The sequence below is a fragment of the Talpa occidentalis genome, unplaced genomic scaffold (genome assembly GCF_014898055.3).
Source record: "Talpa occidentalis isolate TD23 unplaced genomic scaffold, MPIMG_talOcc4v2.1 talOcc4.7, whole genome shotgun sequence".
In the NCBI taxonomy this organism is placed as follows: Eukaryota; Metazoa; Chordata; class Mammalia; order Eulipotyphla; family Talpidae; genus Talpa; species Talpa occidentalis.
Genome location: NW_023605083.1, coordinates 133,019,326 through 133,033,320, shown reverse-complemented (window position 1 = coordinate 133,033,320; position 13,995 = coordinate 133,019,326). Strand labels below are relative to the sequence as shown.

The 13,995-nt window shown below is 45.5% G+C and overlaps 1 protein-coding gene across 4 annotated transcripts in view; it reads left to right on the top strand.

Moving 5' to 3' along the window:
• ACOX1 (acyl-CoA oxidase 1) overlaps positions 1–13,995 on the top strand; it is a 22,420-nt gene extending 8,425 nt beyond the window's left edge. For 2 of the 4 annotated variants that reach the window (XM_037491443.2, XM_037491445.2), the window contains exons 3-14: positions 2,243–2,403; positions 4,281–4,388; positions 5,600–5,719; positions 5,862–5,977; positions 6,342–6,511; positions 7,404–7,566; positions 8,540–8,730; positions 8,970–9,149; positions 9,262–9,367; positions 9,522–9,665; positions 9,781–9,987; positions 10,453–13,995. In XM_037491443.2, the coding sequence (XP_037347340.1) occupies positions 2,243–2,403; positions 4,281–4,388; positions 5,600–5,719; positions 5,862–5,977; positions 6,342–6,511; positions 7,404–7,566; positions 8,540–8,730; positions 8,970–9,149; positions 9,262–9,367; positions 9,522–9,665; positions 9,781–9,987; positions 10,453–10,503 (1,717 nt within the window). In that variant the 3' untranslated portion in view covers positions 10,504–13,995. The remainder of the gene's footprint in view (positions 1–2,242; positions 2,404–4,280; positions 4,389–5,599; positions 5,720–5,861; positions 5,978–6,341; positions 6,512–7,403; positions 7,567–8,539; positions 8,731–8,969; positions 9,150–9,261; positions 9,368–9,521; positions 9,666–9,780; positions 9,988–10,452) is intronic. The other 2 variants (XM_037491444.2, XM_037491447.2) reach the window with 1 other exon arrangement.

Sequence of the window (13,995 nt, the reverse complement as noted above, 5' to 3'; positions counted from 1 at the left end):
TTCATATCTTTTGTTCACCCTATTAAGTTTACTTTTTTCCTAAATAAATCTTTAATATCCTAAATTAAGTCACTAACACATTTTAAACATTTTGTTACCTTTGTAAATCAGCTCTCACTGGAATTTGTACTTGTACCATCTTGATAAGAATGCAGTGAATTTTTTTCCCCCTTATAACCTGCAGCTTTTCTAAATTAATTTGTTATTGATGGAGTTTTGTCATTGATTTCCTAGGATTGTAATCATGCCGTCCATGGAGGTGCTATTTTGATTTCTTCCTTATTATTAATCTAATTATTTTGTCCTCAGTATTGACTGCCAGCCTTTCCAGTCCTGTATCACGTGGAAGGAGAGACTAGGAAGGCCTTTTGGGGTTATGATTTTATTTATTTTATTCTTTGGGGGATTGTGTTTTAAACTAGCAGACTCTAGAGCTTCACCAAATAAAACGGTGCTTTGTATTATTAAAATAAATTATTTAGAAATAATATGTGATCATTATCATGCATAACCAACTTTTTTACAACAAATGCTTGATTAAAGTCAAAAAGCTATCCAGGCCGCTTTCTCCTCGTGATATTTCTAAATTTCGTCCACCTCTGAATGATCCTTGTCTTAGTTACAGGAGACAGTTTTCTCCTGAAAACATTCATCAGCCTCAAAACAGTTTATGGATGTGGTAGTGCCGGCCCTGGCTCCCGCATGTGTTGTGCCTGCTCCCAGCACAGCGCCCAGGATGGGCCTCTGCGAGCCTGACTGCATTTCGGCCGTGCCGTAGCTGCAAATGGCTCTGGTTTCTTTTTGATTTTTCTTTTTTTGTGTTTGCCCTCGAGCGTCTAGTCCTGGAGCACAGCCTTTCAGCACTGGAAGCGGCTGGTCTCGGGCCAGTTTTCAGTTCCAGTTCCAAGAGTGCTCTCCTTGCAGTCCCCAGGCACGCATGGTTTTTTAATTTCTTGATTTATTCTTTTAAGAACTGGGAACAAGTTGGCATTTCGGTTTGTGAGTGAAAAGGCACCCTCTTTTTTTTCCAACTCTATATTTTGAAATGACAGTTCATAGGAAGTTGCAAAAATAGCTTAAAGCAGTCCTGTGGACCTTTCACCCACTTTCCACAGCTGCTCCCATCTCCCGGGATTTCGGCTTCAGCATCGCCGGCTAGCCTTGGTCCTGGCGAGGTGTTTTGGTGTCATCCTCGTCCTCAGTCGGGCTTGTGCTGGTCCCGTCATTCTGCCGACTGGTAGACTTGAGATCCTTGTTTTTGCCATTATCTTTTTGACCCGAGTCACTTAACTCATCTCAGCATTAATTTCTTTGTAAGATGAGGAAGTCACATATTATTTGATTTTTGTGTGACAGGTTGGTCGCACGCAGTCTGATTATAAGACATGATTGCCCAGCCCTGCCTGAGCTCTGTGCCCTGGGTCTCGTCTTCCTGACTGTCCATGGAACAGACAGACATTTTAAAGCTAAAATGTTGTTCAGGTTCAGGTCTGAGACAAAGGATAAAAGAGCAACATACGGTTGATTGACAGCTAAACACGGTGCCAGTAATACAGTAACATGGAAAATTACAGAACTATGTAGAAGAACTCTTTCCTATGGAAAATACACTGAGAAGTCTAAGGCATCCGCAAATAGGAAGTGGGGAAAAAATGACTTTAGAAAGTGCATTTAAAACGACTGAAAACTATAGTGTTTATTAACATTTGTGACAAATCCTACATAACTGCAGTGGAAAGTTTGTTATGCATGCATTTGTTATTTGTAATTATGATGATGATGATGGTCTTTACTAGAAGTTCCCGTGTCTTTTTTTAATTTCTGAAATTATTGGAATGAAGAGCACTGTCAACTTCTGTATCCAGTTGTTTCAACAGCACATGGCTGGATGTTTGTGAACCTGAATGCAGTGGCCAGAGTTACGTGAGATTGTGGGTCTGTGCTGGGTGTTTTGTGGACTGACAAAACATTCCCACCTAGAAGCATTATCGAAATTGCATTCGTTGTGAAGGAGACGAGTGCCATGAGCATGCTCCCTGCCGGCTGCAGGAGAAGGGCGATGGCTCTGAGTTTATTAAAGCGATACAGAAAGGGGCAGTGCTCGCTCCCACGACCGAGTCCAACAGCTAACCCATACTTACAGGAGGCTTTTTTTTCTTCCCTTGTTCTCCGATCAAATTGCTCTCTCCCTCTCCCCTGATGACTCCTCTCTCAAATGCCCATCCGTGGTATTTCTTCGAAGTTCTGTGCACCGAGGGCAACCTGAACCTCTGGATCTCCACTTGGGCATGTTCCTGCCCACCTTGCTTCACCAGGCAACCGCGGAACAGCAGGAGCGCTTCTTCATGCCCGCCTGGAACTTGGAGGTCATTGGCACTTATGCCCAGACAGAGATGGGTCATGGTACGGTGCATTCAGTCTACCTTCCGGGTGGGCGGGGCTCCGCGAGCTGTGCATGTGTGGCATGCCCACCCAGTGACAGCCATACCGTGCCCGGTTTAGATGTGGCCTTCCTGCAGCACGGGTGGTTTCTCTGCCTCAAGTCTTGGCCCAAACATTGCTTTGGTCAGTAGACTTAAAAGTTATGTTGCCACGGATGGGTGCTGCTTGCTTTGTCGCAGTCCCCTTCAGCAGGTCAAGAATTACCATCAGGCCATGTTTACTCAGTGGGTTTTCAGGTTCACTTATGGATAGAATGTCTGTGCTGTAGAACCTGAACCCTGTCTTTCATCTTCGTCACTGTCCAGTTGCCTGTTCTGCTGCCACCTTAACCCACATTCACAAATTGCAGAAGACAGATTAATCATGTGTGTGTTCTTTGACTTGCTTGAGGGGAATGAGTGGCTTTTATAACAAAATGTGCATCGTTTTGGATCTTGGAGTCATTTATGCCTTCATTGAGCAAATTCTGTAACGTCGGCTGAAGGTTGGCTTGGCCAAAGGCCAGAAATAGGAGGCGGTGAGCCTTACTTCCAAGCCTCAGGTTTCACACCATGTCCAGCTCCGATTTTTCATCCCCCACCCACCTTATTTTTGATCCTGGGGAGTGTCCTGTTTTCATCTGTTCTGAATGCCATTCATTTGCTTCCAGCTTCTCTTTCTGCTCAGCAGCTTCAGGAAAACTGGCTTAGTGTCTGTTTGCTACTTGCTCCTTACTTTTGGACAACTTCATCTTAATTCTACAGCTATTTTGGCTCTTGGCTTTAGTGCTAAATAGTATTTCATGGAATTTTCACAAGACTCAAAGTGGAATACTATTTGGTTCAGTTGTGCATTTGAAAACGTCTCTGTGTGTTCTAGTTAATTGCCTTGCGTTCTCCACAAGCTTCGCTGAGGGAAGGAGTCTGTGTGTCTGGTTCCTGTCTCCCAGTCGGGAAACGTGGGGTCTCTCGGCCATTTCTGTTCTTCAACTTGAAAATGTCTGAGTGTTTCAAGTTTGAATGTGTATTGAAGTCTCGCTTCAGCAGAGCAGCTGCCACGGGCTTCTCGGGTTTGCTTCAGCGTAGGGTCAGGGCAGAGAAGGGTGCTGAGGGCCTAGTGCTGCAGCTCTTTTCGGGAATCGTGGCTCATTTGTTTTAGGATTTGAAACGGGAAGCCCTGTGCCAGTAAACACATGAAACTGGCACTCCTGTAGTCATGCTAGCCAGCCAGCTAGGACCAGGGTTCAGCCTGGCATTGGATCAGGGTGATGTCTCTGTTCTGGGTCTTTCCCCTGTACTGGGTCTGCCTTCTCAAGGACATGTTTTCCGTTTTAGCTATCATTCTGAAATAAATTCCCCATTTACAGTAACTTCAGCTAGAGTCTTTTTCTGCTGCGTTGTATTATTCTTTGTAACAGTAAAATATCCCAGAATATTCGATCAGTATAGTATAGTAGAGCCAACACATACAAATTGAAATTGGCAAACTCAGTGGGTTGAAAAGGGCCGTTCCCTTCCCTGTGAAATTCCTACCTTGTGATTTTATGAAACTGCAACTCTACGCTGCCTTTACATTCTCTCTTGGTTGGTCTCAATGACCTAAGTGTGCTGTCGAGGCTCACGAAGCTAAGTGTAGCCACAGTACATGCTTGGCGTGTATGTTTTCAGCTCACAGGCCCTGTCTGACATTGGAAGAGCGTGTATCTCGGACATTGGCCGACTGTAGCTCATCTCCGTATGTTTCGTTGTTATTAGAGTTTTTCTCTGAGATACTAAAGCTTAAAAACCTGGGTGGGAGATTTTACCCCGTACCTACTTTTCCCGTCGTTTGTCAGAACTAAATGTAATTTACGTCTTCAGGCACTCATCTTCGAGGCTTGGAAACCACAGCCACTTACGACCCTAAGACCCAGGAGTTCATTCTCAACAGTCCTACCGTGACGTCCATCAAGTGGTGGCCTGGTGGCCGTAAGTGACTTTTAAAGCATTTTTGGATAAAATTGTGTTTACAAGGTGCAGCTTATATGAGAAAATAATTTTGAAACGGGGTAAAAAACTTAAGTCTTACGCCATTCTAAGGTGTTTCACAGTCTCTTGTGGCATGTGCGGTAGATGTTTATGTAGTTCACAGAGTGCAGAAAGGCTAGCTGTCTTACTGTCTGCTTTCTAGTTTTTCATCTAAACATGCCTGTGTATCAGCATAGATTGCATAGTTATCTCTTTGTTATTCATGTTCTGTATTGTAATATGTGACATTTTGGTTAGAAAAAACTAGCGTGGGTAAAACATACATATTCTGAGTGTGTTAACCAGAAACCTCTGATGGCAGCTCTGCTCCATAATGGAAATACTCTCTGTCTTTGGGGTTCGCTCTGCCAGCATCAGCCCCATGCAGCTTTTTTTTTTTTTTTTTTAAGATTTATTTCTTTATTTATACCAGCACTGGGTACAGTCAGAAGCGCGGGAGGGTGAGAGAATTCACCAGAGCCCGAGTGGGAGCAGAGCAGGCAGAAGGACCGAAGTACACTGCTGAGGGGAGCAGCGGGCGGCAGGAGAGGTCTGCGCACCATGTGGGGCCCTCCTCCAGTGGCTGGGAGTAGCCGGGGATCGAACTGGCGCTGCAGAGGCTGCGGGCAGCTTTGCAACCCAGTGCTGAACCGCTGCGCCACCGGGGAGGCCCCCCATGCAGCTTTTGAGCTCTTGCATTGTGGCTGGTCAACCAGGGAGCCGAGTCTCTGGTTTAATTATAATTAGAGGTGAATAGTCCGTGTGATTCAGCAGTTATGTACAGCATTGCCTTAAGGGAGGAAAAAGGAAGTGATTTAAATGGAAGTTCTTATGTTTGCCCTAAAATTTTCTTTGAGAATGAATGAGAAATAAGAAAGTAAAGTTGTCTTTTTTAAGACAACTTTAACTTACACAATTCTTTCACCTGTTTAAAAATTTATATATAAATATTAAAAATGAAGGATTGCTTAACCAAAACATCAATAAATGTTACTAACCTAGGTGGATTTCTTGCTGAAAACTGGATATGGTGCTGCCATAAGACTTGGGCACCCTTCATTTTCATAGTCTGTCATCCTATTTAACCCAACCTTTCCCGTCTTTTCTTGCTGTCCACTGAAGATATAAGAATGTTTGCTCACTTTTCTCCCTTGTTTTCTTTGATGCTGCAGTTGGAAAGACTTCAAATCACGCCATAGTTCTTGCCCAGCTCATCACTAAGGGGAAATGCTATGGATTACATGCCTTCATCGTGCCCCTCCGGGATATCGAGACCCATAAGCCCTTGCCAGGTTAGAATTATTCCTCTGGGGTTGAGATGAGAAATGATAAACCCACTACTTTCCTATGCAAGAAAGTATAATATGCCTATAAAGGAGGGGCAGTCAAGTGTTGTAGAGGGTTAATACTTGATTCTCCTCCCATGTGTGGTAGGTATTACCATCGGAGACATCGGCCCCAAGTTTGGCTTTGATGAAATAGATAATGGCTACCTGAAGATGGCCAACTATCGTATTCCCAGAGAAAACATGCTGATGAAATATGCCCAGGTACACTTAGGGGTCAGCACGGGGGTTTCAGTGGCTGGTGATAACCACGGGGTTAGATGGCCCTGTTCTTTTATATGGTAATAACATGTTTTCACTTCTGATGCTTCTTTTATTAGAACAGTGACATCAAAAGCATTTGACAGGTATAGAGATTTGCTAAACCAGTGGGTCTCAAATTTCAGCCCCCACTAGGATAATCTGGAGGGCTAGTTAAAGCAGGTCAAGGTGGGGGGCTGAGGTTTTGTATTTCAGGCAAGTTCCCAGGTGATGCTGCCTCTCTGGGGACCACACTGTGAGAAACAGTGGCCTAAACTGCTGCTCAACGTGAATAGGAGGACACATCCCTCCCGTGTTCTTTTTCCAGGTGAAGCCCGATGGCACATACGTGAAGCCCCCGAGTAAGAAGCTGACCTACGGGACCATGGTGTTCGTCAGGTCCTTCCTTGTGGGAGAAGCTGCTCGGAGTCTGTCTAAGGCTTGCACCATTGCCATCCGCTACAGCGCCGTGAGGCACCAGTCCGAAATCAAGCCAGAGTAAGGCCGGCCTCTGAGATGGGCACAGTCAGTACTGGAGATCCCTTTCAAGTGTCAGAATCCCCGAATGGGGCATAGAGCGGATGCACAGGCTGAGCAAATGAGCTGGATGGCAGCGTGCTGGCCTCCGCGTGGAGCCTGGCCTTCCTGTCCTAAGGCAGAAGGAGAATATCAACTTTGTTTTTATCTATAACCTTCTAAGAAAAACAGTAATAAAATCACTTGAACTCTATAAATGAAGTGTTCGAACCACTGAAGACATTTGGAAAGGTTTGATTTACTAACAGCAATGATTGGGGAAGGCTAAAGTGACGTTCAGCCAGATTCCCACTGTGTTCGGTGCCAGGGTTTACTCCCGGTGCCTTTCACTTGGGCGTGACTCCCTGATGGCCTTCTTACTCTGAAAACAGGAAATTGCTAAGAGCAGCCCTTCTTAGACTTCGGGTGCTCAACTCTCTGCTTTGGGTCTTCTCCACAGTCGTGGTCAACACAGTTCATTTAGCTACCCGGTGGGTTGGGCCTCCTCAGGGTTGCGTTCCTCCTGCGAAGTTAACTGACTTTGATATTGTATGTTGTCATGAGACCTCATTTCCTTGTCATGCTAGAAGGACTAAGACAGGAACTTCCTGGCTATTCTGTCCAGCCAGGGCAGCTCAGCAAGGTTGTCGAGAGCATGGTCCTCTTCTGTAGCCGAACAGCCTAGATTTAAATTGAGCTTTTGTCTCTTATTAACTGTGTGACTTCAGGCAACTTCTTTATCATTTCCCCCATCTGTAAAATGGGGGTGTGGTAGCCATCTCACAGGTTCTTCAGGAGGTTCAATTAATGTATCAGTGTCTAGAGCACTGAGCTCTGTGTGAGTGTTGGCTAATTATTTTTCTATGTATTTTAGCGAGCCGGAGCCACAGATTTTGGATTTCCAAACCCAGCAGTATAAACTTTTTCCGCTTCTGGCCACTGCCTATGCCTTCCAGTTTGTGGGCGCCTATATGAAGGAGACCTATTACCGGATTAATGAAGACATCGGCCATGGGGACCTGAGTGAACTCCCTGAGGTACGTGCTTAGTCTCGTTCCCTTGTGGGGCCCTTCTGTCTTGTATTTGTCTCTTAGGTGATGCTCCGAGAAAATGAAACTTTGAGATTTCTTGGAAAGAGTCCCTATAATCTTGAAAGATACGGACATATTTCTTTTTTTGTTTTTGTTTTTTTATTTTTTAAAGATTTATTTATATAAGCACTGGGGTACAGTCAGAAGCGCAGGAGGGTGAGAGAATTTGCCAGAGCCAGAGCGGGGAACAGAACAGGCAGACCGACAAAATACACTGCTGAGGGGAGCAGCAGGTGGCAGGAGAGGTCTGTGTGCCATATGGGACCCTCGCCTGTGGCCGGGGATCGAACCGGTGCTGCAGAGGCTGCGGGCAGCTTCTCAGCCCAGCGCTCAACCGCTGCGCCACCAGGGGAGGCTCAACTACGGACATATTTCTAATTGAAAGTAGATCATATGTAAAAATATGTAGAGTTTCTTGTTTTTGTGTAGAAGAACTGGGGTGTAGGCCAGAGGTGCGGATATGACAGGGTTCACCAGAGACAGAGTGGGGAGCAGAATAGGCGGATCTGCTGAAACACACTGCTGAAGGGAGCAGCAGGGAGTCAGGAGAGATCTGCTGTACCATGTGGGTAGCTCCCTGGTCAGGGATCAAGCTCAGGCCGTAGTTGTGATAGCAATGAGACTTAAACTATAGGCCACCAGGGAGGCCCTGTGGGGTTTGCTTTTAGGCTTCAGAAATATGTTACTGTGTTGGTTATTTGTGAGCCAAAGGTGTATGAGCAGTGACTGCCTCGTGGACCAGTTTAGAAGGGAACATGACGTGTTTTTAATTCAGGCTGATAGGAGGAATGTGTGTCCTGTGTTTACACACATGGCGGCTGACCTCAGCAGAGACTGGTGCTGTTAGCTGAGGATGTATTTCTCATGGGTTCAGACGATCAGCACCCCATTTTCTCGGCCCTGTGCTCTTCCCCTTCAGCTTCACGCCCTCACCGCAGGCTTGAAGGCTTTCACCACCTGGACGACTAGTGGGGCTATCGAAGCCTGTCGTATGGCCTGTGGTGGCCACGGCTACTCTCACTGCAGTGGTCTTCCAAACATCTACGTCAACTTCACCCCGAGTTGCACCTTCGAGGGAGAAAACACTGTCATGATGTTGCAGACGGCCAGGTGAGTGTGGAGTCAGGGCCCTCGTTCCTAGCCGGCCCCAGTCCCATGTGGCCTGTGGTCCTCATGGGATTGGTTCCTAAAACATGGAGGTTTACCTCCCCTCCTGACCCACTGTTTCATCTTGTGCTCATTACCTTCCAGTATGAGACCCCTGGTTCGTAGGTTAAAGGCACAGAGTTTTAACTTCTGTTTCTCAAGAACCACATTTCACGAAAGCGTGCGTTTCTGGCGGCTTTCAGGTTCCTGATGAAGAGCTATGACCAGGTGCACTCGGGGAAGCTGCTGGGCGGCATGATGTCCTACCTGAACAGCCTGCCCAGTCAGCGCATCCAGCCGCAGCAGGTAGCTGGCCGGCCGGTTGTGATGGACATCAGCAGCCTCGACAGCCTGACAGAAGCCTACAAGCTACGCGCGGCCAGGTGAGCGTGGCAGCAGGGAACCCGCTGGGCCGGGGGTGGGGGGATGGGGAGGGAGGCAGCGAGTACTGTGGGTCATTTCCACGGGCTCCCATTTCCTTTCATTTCTTAACAGATTAGTAGAAATTGCTGCAAAAAACCTCCAAACTGAAGTAATGCGCCAAAAAAGCAAGGAGGTGGCTTGGAACCTAACTTCCGTCGACCTGGTTAAAGCCAGCGAGGTCGGTAAAGGTTCTTCTCTTCCCTTCCCCCTAAACCCCCCCCCCCCCAACAACCTCCGCTCTACCCACCCCCTTCCTTTTTTCAGCTCAGAAACCCAGGTCTGTCCTGACTCCTGCTCATAGGTGCTCCCATCCCGGTGTTCTCTCTCACCAGGCGCATTGCCACTATGTGGTAGCGAAGCTCTTTTCAGAGAAACTCCTCAAAATTCAAGAGAAATCCATCCAAGCTGTGTTAAGGAATTTGTGCTTCTTGTATTGTCTGTATGGAATCAGCCAGCACTCAGGAGATTTCCTGCAGGTCAGTGTTTTCTAAATTTCAGTCCCTTTGCAGGGGATGTCTGCTTCAGAGTTGAGTACGTAAGTATCTGGTTCTACATACTTACATATTTGTTTGCTTGTTCTGTTTCTTCTAGGGGAGCATATTAACAGAATCTCAAATTACTCAAGTAAACCAGCGTATAAAAGAGTTACTGATGGTGATTCGCCCTGATGCCATTGCTTTGGTGGATGCCTTTGATTTTAAGGATATGGCCCTGGACTCAGTGCTTGGCCGCTATGATGGGAATGTGTATGAAAACTTGTTTGAGTGGGCCAAGAACTCCCCACTGAATAAAACAGAGGTAAAAAACCTATCTTTTCACCTTTTGAAATTCTTCATTTAAACATTTAAGCAAGAGCAGTCCCTGGTGCAGCCCAATGGCCTTGGGGCCACTTTCCTGAACAGCAGGTCGAAAAGAACCTGTTGCCTCAGTGAGCAGTTTTCATCCCTTGACTCTTTAATAATGAGCTGAGAAGTTCAGTTGCGTACATAGTGGGGCACTAGGATGCACTTGCCCTTGGTCTGCTTCAAGGAGCGACTGCCTGCAGCCTCTCCCCAAGATCAAGTTGCAGTGACCCAGGAGGGCAGTTTTATCCAGAGGCCTGGAGCTGGGCGGTGGGGGGAGCAGGTGCACGTTGGTGTGGCGCATACTTCCCAAATGCCATCACTTTGTGAACAAGGGGTATCAAATTTGATTTTCAAAAAGCTGGGCTGTTTTACACTGCAAGCTCCTTATAGTTATTTCTTCTCTCTCCTTCCCTTAAAGGTCCATGAGTCCTACCATAAGTACCTGAAGCGTCTGCAGTCCAAGCTCTGAAGTGTCCTGGGGCGTCCTGCTGCTGAAAGCCACTGTGTCTACTTCCTTCCCTCACACCTTGCACACTAATCTGCCTGGAGTTTTTGTCCTATTCAGAGAGCTCTAAAGCAAATGAAAAATTGACAACCCCTTTCTTTCCTCTTTTTGTAAATGAAGAAAACAATGAACAGATTGCCGAGATTAAGTGAGAAAACAGATGTGTTTTAAGTGCAATTAACACTGAAAGAGACCTGTTAAGCATTCAAAAGAAGCTTTAAGAAATGCAGTATGACTTCCTTTTGCAATGCTGCTGATCCCAGTAGGCTGTGACTTTGGATAATTAGCAGAATTTAACGGCTTACTTGCTTATCACTGGATATATAAGTGTTTTGAAAAGGTATTTTCAGTGGGGTGGAATCTTTCCTAGCTTTCCTGCTAAATTTCCTATCCTGGAGCCAGGCTGAAAAGGGCTGGGGAAAGAAAGGAATCAGGAACCTAAATGTGAGTTTGTGCTCGACATGTTTTCTGCCTGCCTGCCCTCTGCCCTGTGTTCCTGCCTAACTCTCCATCGTGGCGTGTTTTCCAACACGAGAATTTTCCGCAGCGCAGGCCTACTGCAGGGTCACTGTCCCATGTAATTAGACATGAATCTTCCCTTCAAAGGATTCCCGAGTTGTCACTCTAGCAGCACTGCCCCTCCCTGGGCCCGGCTTCTTGGGAAAGGGGCAGGTGGCCCAGTCATCTGTACGTAGGACTCTGGGCAACTCGTGGTGGTATTTGCTCTCCCTCCCGCCATCTCTTCTCCCTCCCCTAAACGAGATGCTGCAGGGAGGAGAAGAAAGTCACAGTTCTTAGTAGAACTCATGTGAGAACTCTGTTACGGTTATTGTACTTTGGTGATCATGTTAATTGGATTTTCTGGAACAATCCAGATTTAAAATATCTTGGTATAAGCCATTAAAATGCTTGGAGGTTACAATATTTGGCACTCCAAAAATAAAAGTGTCACTCAGGTCTCCTGTACCCAGGAGTAGCGCAGAAAATCTTTCATTAACTGTGGGTTCTGATTTTTGATTCAGAAAATATAATCATTAAACTATAGCTAAAGGACTTCTTACCATATATCTGGTTTTATCTGACTTTTTTCAATGTTTCTCTGAGTTTATCTGAATTTTAATGTCCTTTCAGCTCAAATATAATTTACACAATCATTCCGTGTTTTAAGATTACACGTGTACCTCTCTATGCCTTTTTTCTGAAATCAGTGTAAAGCAACATGTCACTTGATTTTTTTTAACCTGTTAACTCTGTCTGTGCCATCTGCCTCACGAAACCAGATGTAGAGACAGTCTTGAGAATGAGGTGTAAGTCAGTGGAATTGTAGTTTCTGTCTTGGAACCTGTCCCAGGAGAACAGGATAATAGATGTTTAGGTCCAGCAGAAATACTGACAAGCCTTATCCTTGCACCGGGAGGACCAGCTGATAAATGTGTCAAGACTGAAGTGGGGAAGTACTCAGTTAATCTCTCTCTCGGGTGTATTTTGACAATAGTTCCAATTCTAGGAAATAACTAATTTAAATTGCTTAATAATGACCTGTCAAATACAGAATTATTTCAGTTAGTGGCTAAATACTCAGTCACAGGGAGCAGCTGGCACCCCGCTCTCAGGGTGTTGGAAATGACGCCTGCCTGGGCCAGCTGCATGGATCTGGGGTCTGGCTGGGCCGGTTTAGACTGGTCGTGGTCGGTTCAGAGCCGCCTCAGTCTAGCACCTTGAGTTTTACTTAAAAGCTAAATCTGATATTTGCTACTATTTTTATTAATATTGGAATGTTTTACCTTGAACTTTATTCAGTGTAATCAAAGAATAAAGATGGAATAAAACCTCAGTGAGTGTACTTTCAAGAGAAAGAACGCTGCACCATTAAGCATACATTTCAAGACAGAATTTTAAGATACAGGTTTTATGTTTAGGCAACACATAAGAACAAAAAAGAGAAAGCAGGAGACTTGCCTGAGCAGGTAGTGGGTGTCAGCAGACAAGGTGTGGTAGCCTGAGGGGCTGCTCCGCTGGCCGCTGGCTTCTCACTGCAGACAAGCAGTGGCCTGTCTGCCTTCTGTGAAGCCAGATCACCCACGTTCAACCCGGTTGGGCTCTCGTGAGCTGCCTTTATAAAAGGTGCAAAGATAAGTTTCAACCAGTTCTTCACCAAAATTATAAGTATGGTGTAGAATGAATGATTCTTTTGATACTGAGCTAGGCTTTTTAAAAAATAAAAATAAAAAACAGTAGCCAGGATTGAAAAGCTGCGCTATAACAGACATTTTTGCTACTTACAGTGGATGAGGATTGGTTGGTGGTTCTTGCTCAAGTATTTGGAGCTGCTTTCTCATAGGCTTCACCAGATCTGTCCCGAGGTGTGTTTTAGTATTGGGACATTGATGACCTCAAGGCGCAGTTGGTCCCAAAGCCCTGGGGGCCTTCCCTGTCTGGTCTCAGAACAGCACTGCTAAGATCAGTTTATCTTCAGAATGTTGACCTAATTGCAACAGGAACCATGTTCACGCTTTCTGAGAACACAATGCCTATAATTTCCAATCGCAGGTGCTTTATAGTTCCAAAAGGTAGCACGTTAAAATCATGATCCTAGAGTTTTCTGGGGAAGGAAAATTCTTTACATGAAGCCTGCTCCACTCCCTCAGTTCTTTCCGCCCATCCCCTTAGGAAGAGAATTAGATGCAGATGATAAGTAACAACTGCTAATCTTGTTAGTTTGTGGGGGCCCCTACCACCACTGGGAAGAGGAGCCTTGCCAGGAAACTGATGATTCTACCCCTGACCAAAAGTCTTGGTGATCTTCCTGACTCAGATAAAGCTGATCCTTTTCATGGAGTAATACAGAGATCATCTCAGCTAACTCAGTATTTACTGCCTTCTTAGCAGATTAGACGAAGTCACAATGTAAATGACTCCATCGTGAATGTTTGGCAGTGGGGTTCAGGATCTTTTTCTGTAGTTCATGATAGTAAATAGAATGTTTGGTTTTGATTTTGCCTTAAGTGGGCCCTTGTTTATCTTGAAGATTATGGAAAATTGGAGGTGATTTTAAGAATTGTGAGCCTAAATAAATAGTTTTGCAACAACACTGTTGCCTGTTTCATAGATTAGGCAACAGTATGTGATCTTCCAGACCACTCAGACTACTACTTTGTAGTTTCCAGTTGCTATGGGTTCAAAGAAATAACTTGTGTCCTTTTCCTTTTATTGTTGTGGTTTGAGGTTTCTTCCTGACAGTGCAATTTTCCTACATTGCGTCTCATCCCTGATGGACACATCAGTGGGGTGGGGGCACCAAGTCCGTGCCTGGGTCCAGAGCATGTGACTCCTGGTTGGACAGAGGTGACCCACCAGCCCTGCTCGGCCTGCGGGTAAACCAAACTAACCCCTTTTTCCTTTGTAAAATTAAACACTTAATAAACTCTAACACAAAAGTGTGTCTTTATTGGTGCT